The 18,753-nt window shown below is 48.2% G+C and overlaps 2 protein-coding genes across 4 annotated transcripts in view; one reads left to right on the top strand and one right to left on the bottom strand.

Annotated features, from left to right (window-relative positions):
* Positions 1–257: 257 nt before the first annotated feature.
* On the top strand, positions 258–5,989 carry CD40LG (CD40 ligand). The gene is made up of 6 exons (XM_008930725.3): positions 258–467; positions 2,235–2,372; positions 2,914–2,956; positions 3,227–3,283; positions 3,571–3,633; positions 5,535–5,989. The coding sequence occupies exons 1-6, from the start codon at positions 312–314 to the stop codon at positions 5,897–5,899; spliced, it is 822 nt and encodes a 273-aa protein (XP_008928973.1). The 5' UTR covers positions 258–311; the 3' UTR covers positions 5,900–5,989.
* Positions 5,990–10,195: 4,206 nt separating this feature from the next.
* ARHGEF6 (Rac/Cdc42 guanine nucleotide exchange factor 6) overlaps positions 10,196–18,753 on the bottom strand; it is a 40,404-nt gene continuing 31,846 nt past the window's right edge. For 2 of the 3 annotated variants that reach the window (XM_008930726.2, XM_018070792.1), the window contains 6 exons: positions 17,265–17,285; positions 16,362–16,455; positions 15,159–15,248; positions 14,338–14,437; positions 13,429–13,483; positions 10,196–12,533 (listed from right to left, as the gene is read on the bottom strand). In XM_008930726.2, the coding sequence (XP_008928974.1) occupies positions 12,393–12,533; positions 13,429–13,483; positions 14,338–14,437; positions 15,159–15,248; positions 16,362–16,455; positions 17,265–17,285 (501 nt within the window). In that variant the 3' untranslated portion in view covers positions 10,196–12,392. The remainder of the gene's footprint in view (positions 12,534–13,428; positions 13,484–14,337; positions 14,438–15,158; positions 15,249–16,361; positions 16,456–17,264; positions 17,286–18,753) is intronic. The other variant, XM_018070790.1, reaches the window with a different exon arrangement.

The following is an 18,753-nucleotide window of genomic DNA, read 5'->3' on the forward strand; positions in this document are numbered from 1 at the left end:
AACCACCAGGGAATAGTTTGGAGTGATTCAAGGGCAAGTGTGAATATACAGAATAAGAACCTCTCTCTGTTTCTTGTAGAACAGTAGGAAAAAGGCATGGAAGTGCAACAGAGAGAAGAAAGTCTAAGCAACCTTTTTTTTTTGTTGTTGTGGGAGATGGTAGTGAACAAACCTACCCACTACGAAGAGGTTTTTCCAGGAAGTGTAGGTTGCCGCAACCTGTATCCCTTGAGCGGCGGGCGCTCGCACAGCAGTTCTCATGCTACTTGCAAGCAGCTCATTTGAAGGAGCCCCAGCCAAGTGCAAGGAGGATGAATGAACCCTACAGCCCTGAGACACCCCGACCCATCAGCAGCACCTCGCCTGGCACCATGAAGATGTTCATGGGCTTCCTCACCGTATTTATTGTCGCACAGATGATCGGGACCGTGCTCTTCTGTTTATATCTTCACATGAAGATGGATAAGGTAAGTGGAGAAAGAAGGTTGCCTGTTTCTGCTGGATTGCTGGCACGGTTTGACTTCAGCTGTGGTGAGGCTGCTCACCAAAAGGATGAACACGGCAGAAGACGATGCTGACCACTGGAGGGATGCAGCAGTAGCATTTATCTCACCCGTGTTCTCATTTCTGCTTTAGTTTGACGTGAAGATGTACACTGGGGAAGGGATCTGTTCCATTTGTTAACAAAAAGAGAATGGATCACTCAAGAAGAGCCATTAAGAGCCACCCTGGCAGCCCATGGCCAGTCCGGGGACGGCAGAGTGTGGTTTAGGTGTTCAAGTGGCTGTTTTAGGCTTGGTGGTGGTTTTTCTGGTTTTGTAGCACTTGGCAAGCACTGTGACACTAATTGTGAAGATGAAAGGTCCAGAAATTAAAATTTTTTTAGAGTTTCATGTATGAATTTTACCAACGTCTCACTTCAGATGATATCTTTTGATTCAGGGAAGAAAAGACTGGACCTTAGTAGTTTGTCATTTTTTGAAGAGACGCGGTATCGGTGATCCTGTCTCATACTTGGGACAATATTTACCAAAAAGTTGGAGTCTGAAAAGCTATTTTTGAGGTTGCCATGATTGCAGCCACACTGCGTAATGCTTAAAATCACCAATCTAAAGCTACTTTCCTCCAAACCAGAAAAGACTACCAGCTAAAGAAATATGTGCCTAAAACCCAGACCAAGTTTTTCTTGCCAGATGCAGCAATAAGGTCGTCATTACTGATTTTTAAATGTATTATCTCAACTTAAATTGAAATTTAAGTGGGTGATTTCTGATCTTCAAGGATGGAGAACAATCCTGAGCTAGAGGATCTTAAAGGGGGTGGCAGGGAACTTTGCTGCACAGAGTTTGCAGCTTGGGGCAAAGGAGTGAGTAGAGGGTCCCCAGCAGAGTGAAATGTGACTGCATGGGGGTCACCACAGAGGATTAGAGGCAGCTGAAATGCAGTCACGGGTGGCAGGAGGATTTCAGCTGCCTTCAGAGCTTGTGGCAGGACTTCAAACCCAACCCTCCACATCCCAGTGCTGCTTGTGCTGAGCGCTCTGCCCAGCCATCTGTCTTCGTGTCCAGCTGCACTTTCTCTTTGCCATTTAGCTGACTGCTAGGTTTAAAAAGAAAAAAAAAAAAGAACAAAACCAGGTATAATTTCACAAATCAGTATTTTGATGCATTTATTTGTTAATTTATTGGTTTCTCATTTTTTTTCAATCTGAAACTCTTGGTGCAATTCAGCCCCAACCCACAAGTAGTTTTGTTTTCTTGGCAGCTCTTTTTAATCAATAAGTGAGTAAAAAAATGTAAAGCCCCCTGTGTGGGCAGGGAAACAAGGGGCTGAGCAAGCAGCCCAGCTGCTGGGGCTGCTGGGGAAGCAGCTGCAAACCCTGAGTCCCTGGGCTTTCCTGAGTTTTCTGTGCCTTTTGGAAAAGGCAGAGAGAGACATTTAAACTCATTATTAAGGTGATCCTGAACAATCATCCTCTCACCCAGCATTGCTGATCAGGATGAGCTCTGTGGGTGCAATTCCCAGAGGAGGTGCAGATGCTGTGTTGGGTGGCTGGTGGGAGCTCTCAGTACCCACAGTTTGTCTGCTCAGCTCATCCCAGTGCTGAACATCTGACCCTGAGCTTCCCAGGCTGTAATTTATCCCTGGCAGGAATACAGCATGGCTCTGCTGGAAGCTGCTGCAGGTTTCCCACTAACATTCCATTCACCCTCTCTTCTCTCCCCTGTTGGCAGATGGAAGAGATGTTGAGCTTAGATGAAGATTACATCTTCCTGAGGAAAGTACAGAAATGTCGGACACCAGAAGGTCAGAAGTCGACATTACTGGACTGTGAACAGATTTTAAAGGGTTTCCAGAATCTCCAGTACAAGGTACGTGCTGCTCTGCGAATAAAGAAAGGGTCTCTGTTTAGGAGTGGCTGTGCTGGCCAAAGCAGGCAGGAAGGGGACATTTCTTCCTTGTTGTCACTGCCTGATGACAGCAATGACCTCAGCTAAACCTTCAGGTTTGCATCAGTGCCTGACTGACTACCAAAATTGTGTCTGAGATGGGCCCTGCTCAGCAGCCCTGAAACCTCCTGCTGTAGGGGCAGGGATGTGCCTGGCAGCACTTAAAGCTCTCTGACATGTTTTTAAATGAAAAGATGTTTGTTTACTTCTTTCTTTTTTTTTTTTTTTTCAAATAGACTTTCGCCTTGACATAATTTTAATTGCATGAAAACTAAGATCATAAACAACCCCCCTGCTGCAAACAATGATGCTAGAGGAGGAAGGGCTCTGTCGTTTTTGACACCTTTGCTAGGAGATGTCAGGGCCAAATAGCACCAACTCGAGCAGTGACCATACAGAAGCTTTCAAAATCATTTATTTGTACATCTTCAAAAAAATATATATGTTTTTACTGTTGTTACAGGATGGAGCCATCGAGGAGCAGCCCAAGTATGACATGCAGAGAGGTGAGTTTCTTGCTGTCACCAGTGCACCCATAGCTTGGTCTGGAAAGGGATTTCCTTCACCCTGCAGCAGCTCAGGGTATGGCATGGAGGCAGGGGACAGATCAGGGTTTGATGCACCCCCATGGGGGTAGGGCTGTGCACAACATGGGGCTGGTGGAGGGGGGCACTGGGCATGGGTGTCTCACCAGGGCAGGCAGTTCTGGGTGGCACAATGGCTGAAGTTGATGAAACTGAACCCAAAACTAAATTCATGGCCTTTCTGCATTGCAGGTCATGAGCACCATGAACATCCCCATTTGACACACAAGAATGAGACATCTGTGGCAGGTGAGGTGTGGGCACATCCAGATCCTGTCCCAGCAGTGGGAAAGGTGGCACTGTCTCCTCCATGGGCTTTATGCCTCAGAGGCAACTGCATGTCTCTGCTGAGTAGAGGCCAGGTCCTGCTTTACTTGGAGCTGGGGTTGGAATCTGGAGACACTGTATCTGAGCTGGAATTGGACTGTAGAGAAACCTAAAAGTGGGAGGTGCTGCAGTCCCTGTAGAGGAGCTGTGCTGCCCCGGGGGGGACAGGGTGCCAAGGCATTAATAACACTGGCCTTTTGGAATTGCAGCAGAGAAGAGGCAGCCAATTGCAGTCCACCTGGCAGTTCGGCAGAGCAACAATGCAGGCTCAGGTAAGACAGACCCGCTCAGACTGACCTTGACCAGGGAGCCAGTGGGACATGGCAGTGTGCATCCCCAGTCCTGCCCCGTGGCTCTCTAGAGGCCAGGGACAAAGCAATTCCAGCATGAAAGTGTGCCCCCAAAGCACAGCAAACCTCCCAGTGCATGTCACCACGTGCTCCTGTGCCACACGGGGTTCACACATCCCGTGCCAACTGTCCTCAGTAGCTGTATATATGTGCCTTCCTAGAAATGCACCACAACAGCCTTATCTTTACAAGTGGTAAAATTTTTCTCATCATATTTAAGGAAAAAAACTTCCCACTTTTCTTTTGTTCTTCAAATTGAGTTTTTTTGACCTCCTGGCCACACCTAGCTGGGGTGGCTGCTGTAGGAGGGCTCTGCTGGCATATTGTATCTGCTGATTTAATCCTCTTCTCACCCGTAGTGGTTGTGGTAGCAATGTGGGCTGGCTGAGGACTTTACAGTCACAAAATAGATCCAAACTGATTTAGGCAAGCTGCACTTGTTCACAGCCATGGCCACGCTAGGTTTGCGAGATCTCCCTGAGTCCATTTGCACTTGTGTGTCCCTCTGTATTGACCATGGGGGCTCTCACTGCTCTGTCCCTCAGCATACCTTTAGCTAAGGGACATCCCTCAAGAGCAAGGATTACCAAAGTGAGTATGAGCTTGCAAGGCCAGTCTCTCCATCTGGCAAAGCTTTCACAATCTGAGCACTTCTGATTTAATTCTGGAGTAACTGACAGCAATCAGCAACTGCTCTTTCCATCTGTGACGCAGCATTTCACCCAGAGCATAGTTTATCTGTGGAAAGCTAAGATAAGATCAAAGAAGTGAGAAACTTGCTGCATTTTAAAACTCCTTGCTCAAGCACTTGTTGAGCCCATAAAGCAAGTTGAAATAGCCCAGAGAGCAGCAGTTGCCTGGTGCTCAGCTCCGTGTGGGCAAATGTCCCTGTGGGATGCTCAGTCTTGGACTATGGGCTATGTGGCTCCCCCAGGATCACCCAGGTCACCCTGCAGCAGGAACTGGGACTCTGGGCTGGGGCAGTTGAACCCATTATTTCCCTTGGAGCCAGGTTGCTCACCCTGGCTGCTCTTGCAGGTGTCTCTGTAGGCTGGGGAAGGCAGAGGTTCAAATTCCCTCCCGGAGGTCAGAGCTGACCTCAGTCCCCATGGTTTCCCAATCTCTTTATTGGCTTACCTGCACCAGCTCTGTGAGCTACCAGGATGACACCAGTAGTGCCCCAAAAGCCATGGCAGCAGCTGGTCTGTGTGAGCCGTGGTCCCGGTGGTGGGAAGCAGAACTCACTGTGCAAAGCCCTTCCAGCTCTGCACCCAGGCAGGGATCAGAATTGTGGGGTGTTCAGTTTTGTGCTTCCTTGGTAAAGTCTTGCCATCTCCAGAGGCCAGGTGGAGGAGGGACTTTGGAGGAAAGGCTGTGTGCCCTGGGATGGGAGGTTCTGAATAATGGAGTTGCAATATGCTTTGGCAGCGCTCTGAGGGCTTGGAGGTTGTATCCCTGAAATCCACGGAGATAGCAACCGTACAGGAGTTGACACAGGAGTGTGTTTGGTCTGTGGTGGTAACCATGTGCAATCCTCCTCCCTAAGCATTTCCACTTGGCCAGATGAAGGAAGCAAAATGCTCCTCCACTTGCATATCAATTCAAGGGTGTCAAGGCCAGTGACCAGCAACATGGGTTAAACCTGCCCTGGCCTTGGGGAAAGGGACCTGCTCCCATGGGCTGGGGTTGGTGTCCTGGGGTGGGAAGGACCCACCCCCACACCCCACAGACAAACAGAGGCTGTGATGCCAGATGTCTGGGGGGGGCCCCGCAAAACCTGGATGTCTCCTTCTCCCAGCTCACCTGCAACACTCTCTCCACAGTGCTACAGTGGCAGGAGACCATGTATGGCCCCACAAACACCTTGATATCCAACCACGAGGGGAAACTGAAGGTGAAGGAAGCAGGGCTCTACTACATCTACTCCCAAGTCAGCTTCTGCACCAAGGAACCATCCTCGGCACCCTTCACCCTCTTTGTTTACTTGCATCTCCCCAAGGAAGAGGACCGGCTCTTGCTGAAGGGACTACAGACACAGGGCACCCAGAGTGACTGCGAACTCCGGTCCATCCGGGTGGGAGGTGTCTTCAAGCTCCGGGAAGATGACATGATTTTTGTCAACGTGACAGACTCCACAAAACTGAACTACAACCATGGCAACAACTACTTTGGCATCTTCAAGCTGTAGTGAGGAACCCGAGCTGGGGTTCCAGCCCAACTTTGTTGAGCAACGTGCCTTTCCCTGTTTCCCTTTATTTATGTTCCTCTGCCTCTTTGTTTTTCTTGTTTCTTAATTTGTATATTTTGTTATTTATTAATGAGGGCCGGGGGGCCCTGAGAACACAAATGGAACAAAGTTTGAGGCTGTTGTTGTTTGCTTTTAGCTTTCTTCTGCCACTGCCAATGATTTGGTACATGCTGGCGCTGCGTGTCTGGGTCCACACACCCCACATTCCTGGCAGGGTCACTGTCCCCGTTATGTCACAAGAGCTTTGTTTAGCAAACTACCATCAACGTTTCTTTCCTAGCAACTGTAGGATGGCTTGGGGCACTTCAGCCAAGCTGTGTTCATGCATATCTCCCGTACCAATCTGCTTACCAAACATCAACGGAAAAACATAAAAAGGCTTAGGAACGTCTTCTCTAAAGGAATCAGTCAGCCCAGCACTGCCCTTACGTTCTAGCTGCTGGTGATGCATCGTTGCCACCCTGTCTGCTGTGTTTTGAGAACCCTCTATTTTCCATCCATGCCTACCTATGAAACTCAACCAGTCTTCCCAGTGTGTCACTGCCTTGGCCGGGTTCATACTTGGTGACAATTGCTCCACGTCAGAGGAGTGATTGGTGGCTGAGGTGGGACTGCTGATTTCAAGGCAGAGTGAGGGTAAGGCACCAGTGGTGCTCTGCTCTCGGTGACCTGAACCTGCTCACCAGACTGTCCTTCCTCCTGCCTCTGCAGGTAGAAAACCCTCTGCCTGTGGACTGTTTCACTCCTCTGTGGAAGGGGCATTGGGCAGTGCCTCAAAATTGGACTTGCATCTTCTCCTGAGACCCCTCCTACCCTAAGAGGAGGACCAGAAAAGCACAAGGGTGGCAGGACCAAGCCCTCTAAGGGGCATGTGCAGAGCATCTTCTGGCTGTCCTCACTGAGGATGTGCCAACAGTGGCACTTTTCCTGAGCTCCAGGAGAGCAGGACCCTGTCTTTGGCAGGGGGTGGGGTACCTGGTGAACGCTGCACACTGGGGTCTTCCAACCCTATTCTGCAGCTTGGCACGTGGGGAAGGTGAGCAGGGCACAAGGATGCTGATGCAGCATTTTATTAAAGTATTTGAAGATTACACAGGTGGCAAGCCCGGGGCATTGTGTTATACTGGTGACACTTGTCAGAGTCACAAAATTTGGAGAGACTCCTAGAAATCAACAGGAAGAGCTTCCAGATTTTGGCAGTCCTTAGGCTTTTCTTCACTCGAGGCTGCAGGTCTAGCCCTAATACAGTGCCTGAGTGCCACCAGTGATGGGATGGATGGGACAGTCTTTGCACAGCTCATTGCAGTGCTGGGTGCCCAGCACAGCCCCTACCATACAGCTCAGAGACAGTCTGGTTTCACTATAATTTAATATGTATTTTTTGACTGTTCTCCAAAACTGCCTAACTTCATCAGGGAGTGGACAACTCTTGTCTGACACCATGCATAAGGAATATTTATTTAACTGAAACGGTCTTACATTTGTAACCAGAGAGAGATTCCATGCTAGGGGACTATGTTGCAGCCTATTTCAATATCCATGGTTTCCCCTTCCCTAGTGTGGGGTTTTGTCCACTGATTACCCAGCTAATACAGTTTATGAATTAAGAGATAGGTGGCCTTGTGTGTTTCAAACGCTGCTCAGCCTTCCCTGTCCCAGGCTGGGATTTCCTGGGGTCCTGCTTGGAGCCTGGGGACTGAGAGTGCAGGGGGGTGGCACTGGAGGCACACTGGGGGGGCACACTGGGGACAGCCAGTCCCAAAAGCCTCCAGGGGCAGCCATCCCACCATGCTCCTTGGGGCATGTTGGGGTGCCAGGGCCAGGTATCACTGGGGACATTTTGGCTGGAGGAGGAAGAAGGGAGCCCCTGCCCTGGGAAGGCAGCAGGGCACTGGAGGTGCAGCACCAGGCATAGCTGTGGAGCAGAGTGGTGGGGAGTAGTTTAACAGGATTGAGGACACCTGACTGGAAGAGGATTATTCCTGCCTGTCCTAAGGTCATGGAGCCTGCACGGATGTCTCTGCTTTGGAGCAGAGGATGGATGCTGCACAAGCTGGGATCCTGTGGCTGCTGTGTGTGGAGCTGGGCAGCTGCTGCCTCCCCCAGCCTCCTGCAGTGTTGAGGGTCTGACCACATTCCTGCTGCTGCTGAAACACAGCCAGGTAGTGCTGGCATGGCTTGAGAGCCCCAAACCTCCACAGGGGAGGTGGAGTTGCTTGGTCACGGTGGGAGTGTGTGTGGGAGCCACAGGAGAATCCAAAGACAGTGCAAACTGGCGTGGTCTGAGACAGAAAAAGCTGGGAGTGAGCAGATGGGGAGGGGAGGGCCATGAGGAGCATGTGTGTGGCCAAAAACCTTCAGGAGCAGGAAAACTGTTCATCATGAGCCAGGAGAAACTGTGATCAGTGCACAGCCTTGGAGCCCCTGCAGCCCCCAGACTCAGTGGCTAGGGGCACCTGCTGGAGACTTTGGGCTGGGCTGTGATCCCCAGCCCAAATCACTGACAGGGGATCCAAGAGCTGCAAATCACATGGTTGGGGGACACAATTAAAGAGGGGACAAAAAGCAGGCATAAAACAAGTCCGTAAATTCTGCAGCAAGAGCAGCAGGTGCCACCTACCCTGCCCGTGGGCTGCCTGCCTGACCCTGGCCCCTGCCCATGCCGCTGCTTTTCCCAGGGCTTTTGTTTCTTGCTTCTGTTTCTTTGCTTGCCAAAAATAGCCTGTGGGATTCAGATGTGAGGTAGTGTGTGGGAGGGGAGGAGATTCGATTGCTGCCATCCAGCTGTGCCCTTCTCCCGGGTGGTTTGTTCTCCTCCACTGCCCTGCCTGGTGCTGTAGCGGGCACAGGTTTCCTCTCCCCATGGAAAGTTTGAAGGTTGTCGATACACTGACTGTTCCCTTGACGTCGGGCCTCTATGTCAGTCCTTGGGCTGTGGATTTTACGGTTTCCAAACTGCTTTTGAGTAAAGAAGGGGAAGAGAGGATGATGATTATGTGGGACACATCAGCAGGACCGGCACAGGGGGTGATAGATGAGCAGTGGCAGGAGTAAGCAGCAGCACAGTCATCTGCTGAGAGAGGTGCTTACATGGCTGAAGACACACTGAACTTGCTGGAAATACATATACATATACTGAGTTTTGTACTAGAAAGAAGATTTTGGGCTTTCTTTCTTCAAAAAAGATTTGTATGTGATTTTGCAAGCAGGGTCTCTCCAACTTGGGCCACTGAGCTCAGAGCTGACAGGCAGCAGGAACTGAAGGATGCCTGTCCAGGGCTCTTGGGTCTGGATGTGGTCCTGCTCTGCCTCTGCAACAATTCTCCCGAGTGCCACTTGGGTTCAAGTGGGCTATCTTGCAGAATCCTACAACAGTTTGAGTTGGACAGGATCTTAAGGATCATCTACTTCCAACCCCCTTGCATGGGCAGGGACACCTTTCACTAGACCATGTTACCCCAAGCTTCATCCAACCTGGCCTTGAACACTTCCAGGGATGGAGCATTCACAGCTTCTCTGGGCAACCTGTGCCTCACCATCCTCACAGTAAAGAATTTCTTCCTAATATCCCATCTAAACCTGCCCTCCATCAGTTTCAGACTTGGGTGTTTTTCCATGATGCACGCAAGGCCAGTATTTCTTTTTTTTCCATGTTCTATTTTCCACTCCAAGTGCTGTTTGGAGAGGAAGAGCAGGGTCCGGTCCTCTTGCTCTCAATCCTTGCGCTTTGGCTGCATGCTGAGAGTGTGGCATGTCTCTACCAAAGAGTTAAAAAAAAACCCAGTGTGCAGGAGAGTCTTGTCCAAGTGGTAGACCAAAGGAAATCCTGTCACCACACCTAATCCCCAGAAAAGAACACACTAAACTAAAAAAAAAAATAAATAATCTCAAACAGGCAGGAAGTCACTTATCTACAGCAGCTGGCTGGTGCAGCAGAGAGCAGCCTGTTCTCCATAAAGCATCCCTGTGAGCAGAGTGCATGCAGGGCCTGAGGGATGAAAGTGTATCTTCTTCCCCTGGGAGCAGGCGCCCTTCCCTGCTGCAGGTCTGGGTGATGGTGGGAATAAACAGCCCAAGTGCCAGCATCACCCTTTGCTCCTGTATCCCTACCAGCATCCAGTAAATCAGAGGCAGGACGATGCAGCCACGGGCATTTTGAGCAAATCAGCAATGCCCAGAGCAAGTCCTGGTTTTGCTTTTGCAATGGAAACAAAGGAAGCAGCACCGAGGGCTAAGAAGAGACTTTTATCCTTCTTTATTTGTTGAAAATGTCAATTAAAAAACTGTTCAAAATAAAAACATGTTAGAAAAGTTGAACTTGCATAAGTAGTTACAGTAAATAAACCTACATGACAAAGATAAACTGGAAGGCAGCTGACACAACATCCATCTAAAGACAGACTCACTGGAACCTATTTACAAAGCACTGTAAACAAAGTAAATATGGAAACATTGCTGTCCATCCGGCATGGCTTCTTTTCCTTTTTATTTTCTTGTCTTTTTTTGGCTTCTAGCTCTTGACAAAACGCTTGATCCAAAAAGTCCCAGTGTGCCCTCCATCACATTACATCTCACAAACATGCATATGTACACAGCACGGGTTTCAACTAAACCTGGGGGCAGTGAGGACACATTTCTACCCTCTCCTCGGAGTGTGAAGGGTCCTTGGTTTGCTTCCTTGCACTGGCTGCATGTTGCAAGCCCAGTTCCCAGCCCAGCTTTGGGCAGGCAGCAGGACCAGATAGTGCTGAGGTGTCTGGGCATGGCATCCCAGGGCAGCAGAATGTGCAGCAAAGGTCCTTTTCCTGGAAAACGATTAACAGGAACACTAGGGTTCAACTGCTGACCAAACCACTCAACTGTGTGCCTGGGTGGGGATGTGGGAAGCTGCCATCCAGCTGGGATGCTCTGGGCATGGCAAATGTAGCCAGACCTCTGTTTTGTCCTAGAAACAGCTTAAAGAGCGTTTCTTATTACACTCCTTATGATCTTCTTGAGTCTATTTCTCCCTAAACACCATTTGCTATGTCCTGGTTGAATTTTAATGGCAAGGAGGGAGTTGTAATTATTGCCTCTGTTATGTCCTTCATGACCAACGTAACGGTGTGACTGTAATGATCTGTGGTGCCTTTGCACACCCTGGGACCATGCTGCCCTGTGAGATAAATAAGACTTATCATTAACTTTAACAGAAGGTTATTTTTATAATGCTGTTAAGGAAGGAAGGAAAACATCAGTTCTAAACTAGGGTATAACACCAAATAAGATGAAGATAGCTGATACATATGCATGTTGCCTGTGTGCTGTGTTCGAGGAGCTGTGCAGGGATCTGGAAGGGTGTTGCACATCCTTTTCCCAGAAGCGTTCCAGCTCTTGTCAAAGCATAAATACCTTTCCTATTCCAAGAGAAAGTTCCTTTTCTCTAGCAGAAAGCCCCTTTGGGGTGATGGGGGGAGAAGTGGCCATTGGCTACATTCCCAGCCTTTGGGAAGGAGTGATGGAGAGACTAACATGGGCAGGAGGGAGCAGGAACCAGCACATTTGGGGTTGTTTTGTTGTTGTCAAGCAGTGTTTACATTTCATACAGAGAAAAGCACGTCCTGCAAGGGGAAGCGCAGCAAAACTATAATCTCCTAGGATACCTGGACACTCAATGTGAAAACAAAGCAGGGGGGTAGGAGTTTTAGGTCATGCATAAGAAACGGGATGGGGGGCAGAACAGCGGTTACCTGTTGTGCTAATCACGAGCTGTAAGGAGGCAGCACTGTGCAACACACCTTCCCATGCGCTCTGACAGGTGCTCCAGGTCTGACCTCCCCAGGGAGTTCAAATGTCTTCATGTTAATTGCACATTTTAATCAGTATCAAGGCCACACAGGAACCACAGTATTGCTGGGCTCTAGTTCGCTACAGTCAACTAATGGGGAAAAAGAAGGTGAATGGGAAAAGCTTCCCCAGTTGTGATTATCTGAAAAGAGGAGCATGGTGCTTTTTGGTTTCTGCTCAATGCCACCTCAATAATGTTTTCATTCAATAAATAGGTACCGGTGCTTTTGAAAAGAATGAAAACATTAAAAAGTGCCTAAGCTTCCTCTAGGAAACTGCTGCCCAAGCCTTTGTGAGTAGTAATCATCAGCAGAGTTTGTATTTGCTCCCAGTAGCAGGTACAATGAGGTATTAGTTGCTGCAGATGAATTGTGAATCATGGACCGCTTGCTTACTGGTTTACTTGTGATCGATTGTTTCTGCTTTATTTCCTTACTGGATGGAAGAAAAACTATTTTTTTTCTCTATGACTTTTTTTTTTTTTTTTTTTTGGTAACAAAATTCCCCAAACCAACAAAATAAGGAGCAAGAAGAGGCAAAGGATCCAGTTCCGCTTCCCAAAAAACACCTGAGGTCACACACCACTGCCAGCAGCTTCTCCCCGAATTCAGGCGATCAGGGACGACTTGCGCCCCGTGTCCTCCCTGCCACACTCGTCTGTCTGCTTCAGCAGCCTTCTAACCAGCTTCTCCAAGTCCTTCCTGGATTTTAGCTCTTCCTCCAAACACTGTTTCATCCTTTTGTTCTCCTGCAAGGTGAGAAATAAAGGAATAAAGACACAGTTAATGCCCAGGCACTTGATGCAATGAGGTACTTCCACGTGCCTGCTGCCTGGTGCCTCAGAGGTGATGAAATATCAGGGACATTTGGTAGGAGCTTCTGAGGATGAGAATATAAGTGGACTGGACCACAATTAACCCAAACAGATCCTTACTACCTCACAGACCTGCAAAAAAGTCTCCTGACTTTAATCAGGAAGAAACATCCTCCCTAGAAATGTAATTTCAGCCTGGGTTGAAGAACTCTCTTCTCCTGGGGTGGTTTCTCCCACCTCCAGGCTTGGTGCTGGAGGGTGGAGGACATATTTTCTCTGAGTCTATAAGAACTGGTATCCACCAGACCCCTATATGGACAGTCAAGTTGAAAGAGCTTTTAGAATAGGGGGAAAGTTTCATGTTACCACAAGAGCAGCTACTCCTTCCCTCCTGTGGTTTTTGGTGCTCAAGTAATTGCATGGAGAATGAGAGGAAACGGCCAGGGGAGATTTAGATTGGATATTAGGAAAAATTTCTTCACAGAAAGGGTTGTCAAGCACTGGAACAGGGAAGTGGTGGAGTCACCATTCCTGGAGTTGTTCACAGAATGTGTGGATGTGGCACTTGTGAACATGGTTTAGTGGTGAACGTGGTTCTGTGTTGACAGTTGCACTAAATGATCCTCGAGGTCTTTTAAAGCCTTGAAGACTCTATGATTCTGTGATTGAAGGAGCTAAATCAGAAGAAAACTAATGTTCATTCAGGGAGCTGCAGGGTGGGACCAGCATCGGCAGGATTTTTCCTGGGCACCGACCAGTCAAGGATGACCCAGCACAGCCTGACTGGCTTTTGCTCAACTCCCAGCACAAACAATCCCACTCAAATTACCTGCTTTAGCTCTTTGACTTCATCTTTCAGTGCATAAACTGTGTCAACAAGGCTCCTGAAAAAAAATTAAAAAAAAAAAAAAAGAAGAAGAGTTGGTGTGCAGGAAAACAGTGACAGCACAGGAGCTGTCATGACCCAGGCACTGACTGGGAAGGTGCTTCCAGCTTCTGCTTCACAAGCATCAGGTTGCTGCCTGTAAAGGGACTCTGGAAACACAGCCCAGGAGCATTGATAGGCCACTGGTCCAAAACTCAGGGCTCTCTTCTCAAACTTCAATACCTTGTTCTGCTGTCTTTAAGTTATTAACAATGGTCTGTGGCTTTGGCTTCCTTGTTTATGCTACAGCAATAAATAACAATGTCTTTAATCATGGAAATGCCTGAGAATCTTTTGTAAAGCAGCTTGATTCCTTGAGGTTATGCTGCAAAAAACCAAACATGAAAGGAATGCACCATCTGGGTTGGAAAGGGAGCAGATCAACACAGTCACCCAGATGCAGAAGCTCTGGAACAGGCTGGGAGCACTCACAGGCAGGGTGCCAGGCAGGCTCCCCCGGGGCAGCAGCAGCCCAGCATGTCAGTAGTTAAAAAAAAAAAGTCACTTGTTTGGTTCTGTCCTCCCTGACCCCATTAGTGACATCCGGATAAGCCATAAACTGGGGATCCAGACTCCCAGAGGGAGTATCCATAGGGATACAGCCAGGTCAGGGCAGTTGGGAAGGCAGCTCTGCCCTTAAAAGGGACAAAACAGCAACTGAAATTGCCCAGTGGTTCTTTGCCAGAACTAAGGCAGCAGTCAGTGACACCAGCCCTGCTCCTCTGTGGGGACACAGAAGGAGAGGGCATTGGTTTTCAGTGCCTTTCCGAAAAGTGACGTGGGGATCTGCAGGTGGAGGGCAACCACACTTACTTTTCCTCTGTGACTGTCTGGCCATTGCTTCGTGTTTCCTCTATGATGATTTTCTCTTCCTCAGGAAGAAGGACTTGGGGGATGGAGTCTTTACGGGAGCCTGTGTACAAGAATTGTTCATCAGGAAGAAAAAGGGGGAAATTTCCCTGGTGCCCACCCTGCTCTGGAGACAGGAGCCCTCCTTCTCCCTGCTCCGCTGTGAGCCTGGGGCAGCCTGGAGACATCAGCTCCCTGCCATGGCTAAGTGCAGGCTTGTACATCCCCGAGCTACAGCAGCAAGTGGAAAGTTTTCAAGAGTGCTCAATGCATCTAAAGTTACATCATGACTTATAAATGAAACCATTCGATTAGGGGCAAGAGCTCCCAGAAGAACTGTGGCCTCCCTTTTTTAAATGTACCATTATTTGACAGGTCAGTGATTTAATTTGACATCTCGGCAGCAATGATAAATAGTTATATTTCCAGAGTTGAAGATGTTAGGTTCTTATGAAGCTGCTTGTTCTTAAACATGCAGCTGATTGAGAGATAATATTCATGCTTCCTTTCTAAAGCTATAAGCAACCTGAGATTACCATCAGGTAATCACTGGTGAAATAGCAGTGTCTCATCTGCCCTCCTACCTGCTTCTTCTCTGTGTTTAGAAGAAAAACAATGGCAACTAAACCACCAGGCAGATAAAGCTCCCTTATCTCGAAGACTGAGCACCACACAGTTTCCTAGCATGAGACTCATTGCTGTATGATGCAACATCTGTTTTTTCCCAGAGGGGTTATCAGTGTTGTGGGCAGAGTATGAACTAAATAATCTGGTTGTGTGCCCACCTGAGCTGAGAGCTTGCTGGAAGCCTGCCCCAGTACAGTATGCCTCGATCACCTTCAGGATCTGAGCATCTTCCTCCAGCGCAGCAGTACCTGTAAAACAGTGCAAACAACAGCTCGCACAAAAACCAAGGTGCTCTGGCCTCATCTCTCCCAGCCTTTGCTCCCAAGCCCTTTAAGAGAAGATTGTGTTGTTTCCGTGGCTGACACTCTATCTGGGACTTTGTTCAATTCTCTTTTGAGGTCCTTTGCATTTTTGGGCCTGTGTGGCTTTGAGCACCATGACTAACTGGTATGAAAACACACTTCTGGCTGCTCATTTCATCAAAACCCAGGGGGTGATGCCTGACTTTGGGTGCAGGCAGTGCTGGGAGATGGGCAGGCAAAGCAGTCCTGGTATGGGGGCTCTGGTACATCAGCAACAGAGCAGGACTTGGAAACACAAAGACTTAATTTCCAGCTCCCTCTCAGTGCTGTTTTTCGAGGGAGAGCTGCACACTGCAGCTTGACCATGGCCTGGGGGCCCATGGCCCTTCATGTAAAGCCCCAGAGGAATGTCCCAAGTGGGCTTCAGGGAGCTGTCAGGACATCCCTCTTTGCAGGTGAACACCCTGGCAGGATTTGGGTTTTTTTTGTTCCCTGATTCCCCATGTAAACTATTCTAGGACTTGCTGGCGTGGCCAGGTTTGCCCCAGCTCTTAGACATATTTTGGCCACTCCTGATGTGCAGTTTTACTACAGTTTTTAACTACCTGGGAGAAGTTCTCTGGCTTCATACCCAGAACAAGACCACCCACAACCTGTGACCTTCTGGTAGCAATCACAAGGAGGGTGGTGGCATGTGTAGCAGTCATAACTGGGAGGGGAGGAGGGGATCTGTCAGAGGCTGAGGACCAGTGCACCTCCAGAAGCCTCCCCTGCTCAGCAGCATGTGGGCTCATCACAATGAGAGCACCCTGCCTGTAAAGAAAGGGTGTCCTCAAAGTCCCATGGAGATCACTGAAAACACAGAAACCTCCAGAGATAAAAGAAAAATAGAATCACAGAATGATTTGGGTTGGAAGGGACCTTAAAGATCATTCAGTCTGAACCCCTGCCATGGGCAGGGTCACCTTCCACTAGATCAGGTTGCTCCAAGCCCCGTCCAACCTGGCCTTAAACACTGCCAGGCATGGGGCAACCACAGCTTTTCTGGGCAACACTTACTTTTCCGAATAACAAACTCTTCATCAGATGGCTTTCTTTCAGTTTTCCTTTTTGGAAGAAACTTCTTCATTGTTTTTGGGCTTTTGCTGGAATCCTACAGAGAAACAGACACTTGTGTGTACCCAGACCCACAGGCAGCTCGGACAGCGGAGCAGCGCAGCCGGTGCAGTTATCTCTGTTACACACAACGTGTTAGAGAACTACAAAGCAGACAACGATAAAGTCGGGGAAAATGATGGGGTTTGCCTTTCCTGTGTGCCAGTTGTGACCCACTGCTTCCTGGAACAGCAGTGGGAATTGTACCTGCAGGGTTGGGCCAGGACAGGCTCCTCTAGCAAATTCAACCCGTGTCTAAAATCCTTTAGCCAAAGAATTCAAATACATACTAAGCACTTTTAGTCTGCTTACCAACTCTGTGGTCTGTGCTAGAAAACCCCAAAGTATTGTTTATTCCATTGACTTGATTTCTAATATAAGAGTAGGCAAATAACACTGTTTCTAAATGCCCACAATTTGTTTGAGATTATAAATCCCCCACACACATACACAGAGAACGCACAAACACACACAAAGTTAGTGTTTGCTATGACTCCACAAGTAAGAAACACAAGCTTTTATCTCCTTCACTTTCACAAGTCTTGCTGATTTGGAGAGAATTAGTGTATTAGTAGGTTACATGCAATAGGGTTTAAAGCAGGAGAAGAGGCATGCCAGGAAGTTTAAGTACCATAATACTAAATCCTTCTTGAGAGTTATCTCAAAATATATTTGCCAGTTGCTACTGACTCTCACAATAACTTACTGATACAGCCAGGCAAAATTAGGGTCATGCAAGCATAAGAAGCATGAACAGGAACGAGCATTCTTTGCCACGATAAGCCAAAGAGATGTATCTACCCTTACCTTTAAGATATAAGACATCCTCTACAATGAATATGCAAAGAAAGAGAAGATGAGTGTGAGAGACTGATGATTTTATTGACCAAGTCCATTAAATTCACAATTCTAAAACACATTTAAATGTTAGTCTTGCGATTAATGCGGCAAACCCTCCGTGTACTGGTTTTAGAGCACTATCAACATGCAAAGGAGCACGGTGTCATGCAAAACTGAAAAAAATTACATGTGAAACGCATGGTAAGTGGGCATTAATACACTCTAAACACATAGAGAACATGCCTCCTGTTAGTAGTGGGTGTCTGTGGATGTTGGTTGCCTAAAATGATGCTTACAAATGCCAGACCCCTGTGTGTCTGGCTCCATCCAAGCCCTGGGGAGCAGCTCGGGGTCTGGCCCCGTGCTCAACACCAGTCCTGCTGGCCTCAACCCCAGCCAGGATGGCAGGATGCTCTGCCCACCCTGGTGACAGCCTCCCAGGACTGCATCTTCTCAAAGGGGACCTGCCAGCCTCGCTGGAGAACTGACTACATCAGGCATCAGCGCTGCAGCATCTCCCTGCTCTGCTGGAAGGATGGGGAGCTCCCTACACACCTTGTGGAGGGTCCCATCCCTGGGATGTTCTGTCCAGGGAGCCACACAGCTCTCCTGCAGGTCTGATCAGCAAAATCCTGAAGTTATAAATCTTTCACTTAATGCAAAGCAGCCAGTTTAAAAAAAAAAAAAGAAGTGGTAGAAGAAATGATTGGTAAATCTTTTTTCCTTTGCTAACTTGAATCCATACGCATTGTTTTACCCACAGAACTTACCTGTTCTGTTATTTCAAATGATTACTGGAAACAGAACAGGAAAAATGACCCAATTTCAATGGAAATAACAAGAGTGAGGTGCAGTACGCAAGCAGGGTCTGGGGTTTCCTGAGCACAGCAAGGTATGAGGAAATGCACAAGACTGTGCCATCCCATCCTACACTACCAGAAGCCAATTAAAGTAACATGGATGTCTGAAAATCTCTAACCTTTTAATCAAACTCTCCCACTCACTTCCCTGCAAATAATCTTTAAGTTTGTATTTCTTTATTTTATCTTCATTATAGGAAGGTGACTTGCATGGAGTTGTTTGCATAGTTTATTTTGTGTCCTACTTTAAATTAAAAAAAAAAATAAAATACAGTGGAATAGGGATTCCCCTTAGTGATTGAGCACCCCAGAGGGAGGGACGAGGCAGATGAGGATCTGCTTGGGAAAACAGAACTTATTTCCCACTTGTCATCACAGACTCATGTCCACGAGTCCCTCCCCTGAGAAGGGGGTTCAGATTGGACTGACTGGGTACCAGGCTGTGCCTGCCCAGATCTGCTGGACATGTTGGCCTTTGGTTCTCCACCAACTGGCCAGCACAGCCTGTTCCCATGAAAATGATATTTTTGGTCCTTTGACAACTCACAGGATACCATCCAGCATTCCGCCCCCAGGGGCTCCCCGCCTGCTCGGCC

This window comes from Manacus vitellinus, unplaced genomic scaffold (assembly GCF_001715985.3).
Source record: "Manacus vitellinus isolate BGI_N305 unplaced genomic scaffold, ASM171598v3 scaffold_19_pilon, whole genome shotgun sequence".
NCBI classification, from domain to species: Eukaryota; Metazoa; Chordata; class Aves; order Passeriformes; family Pipridae; genus Manacus; species Manacus vitellinus.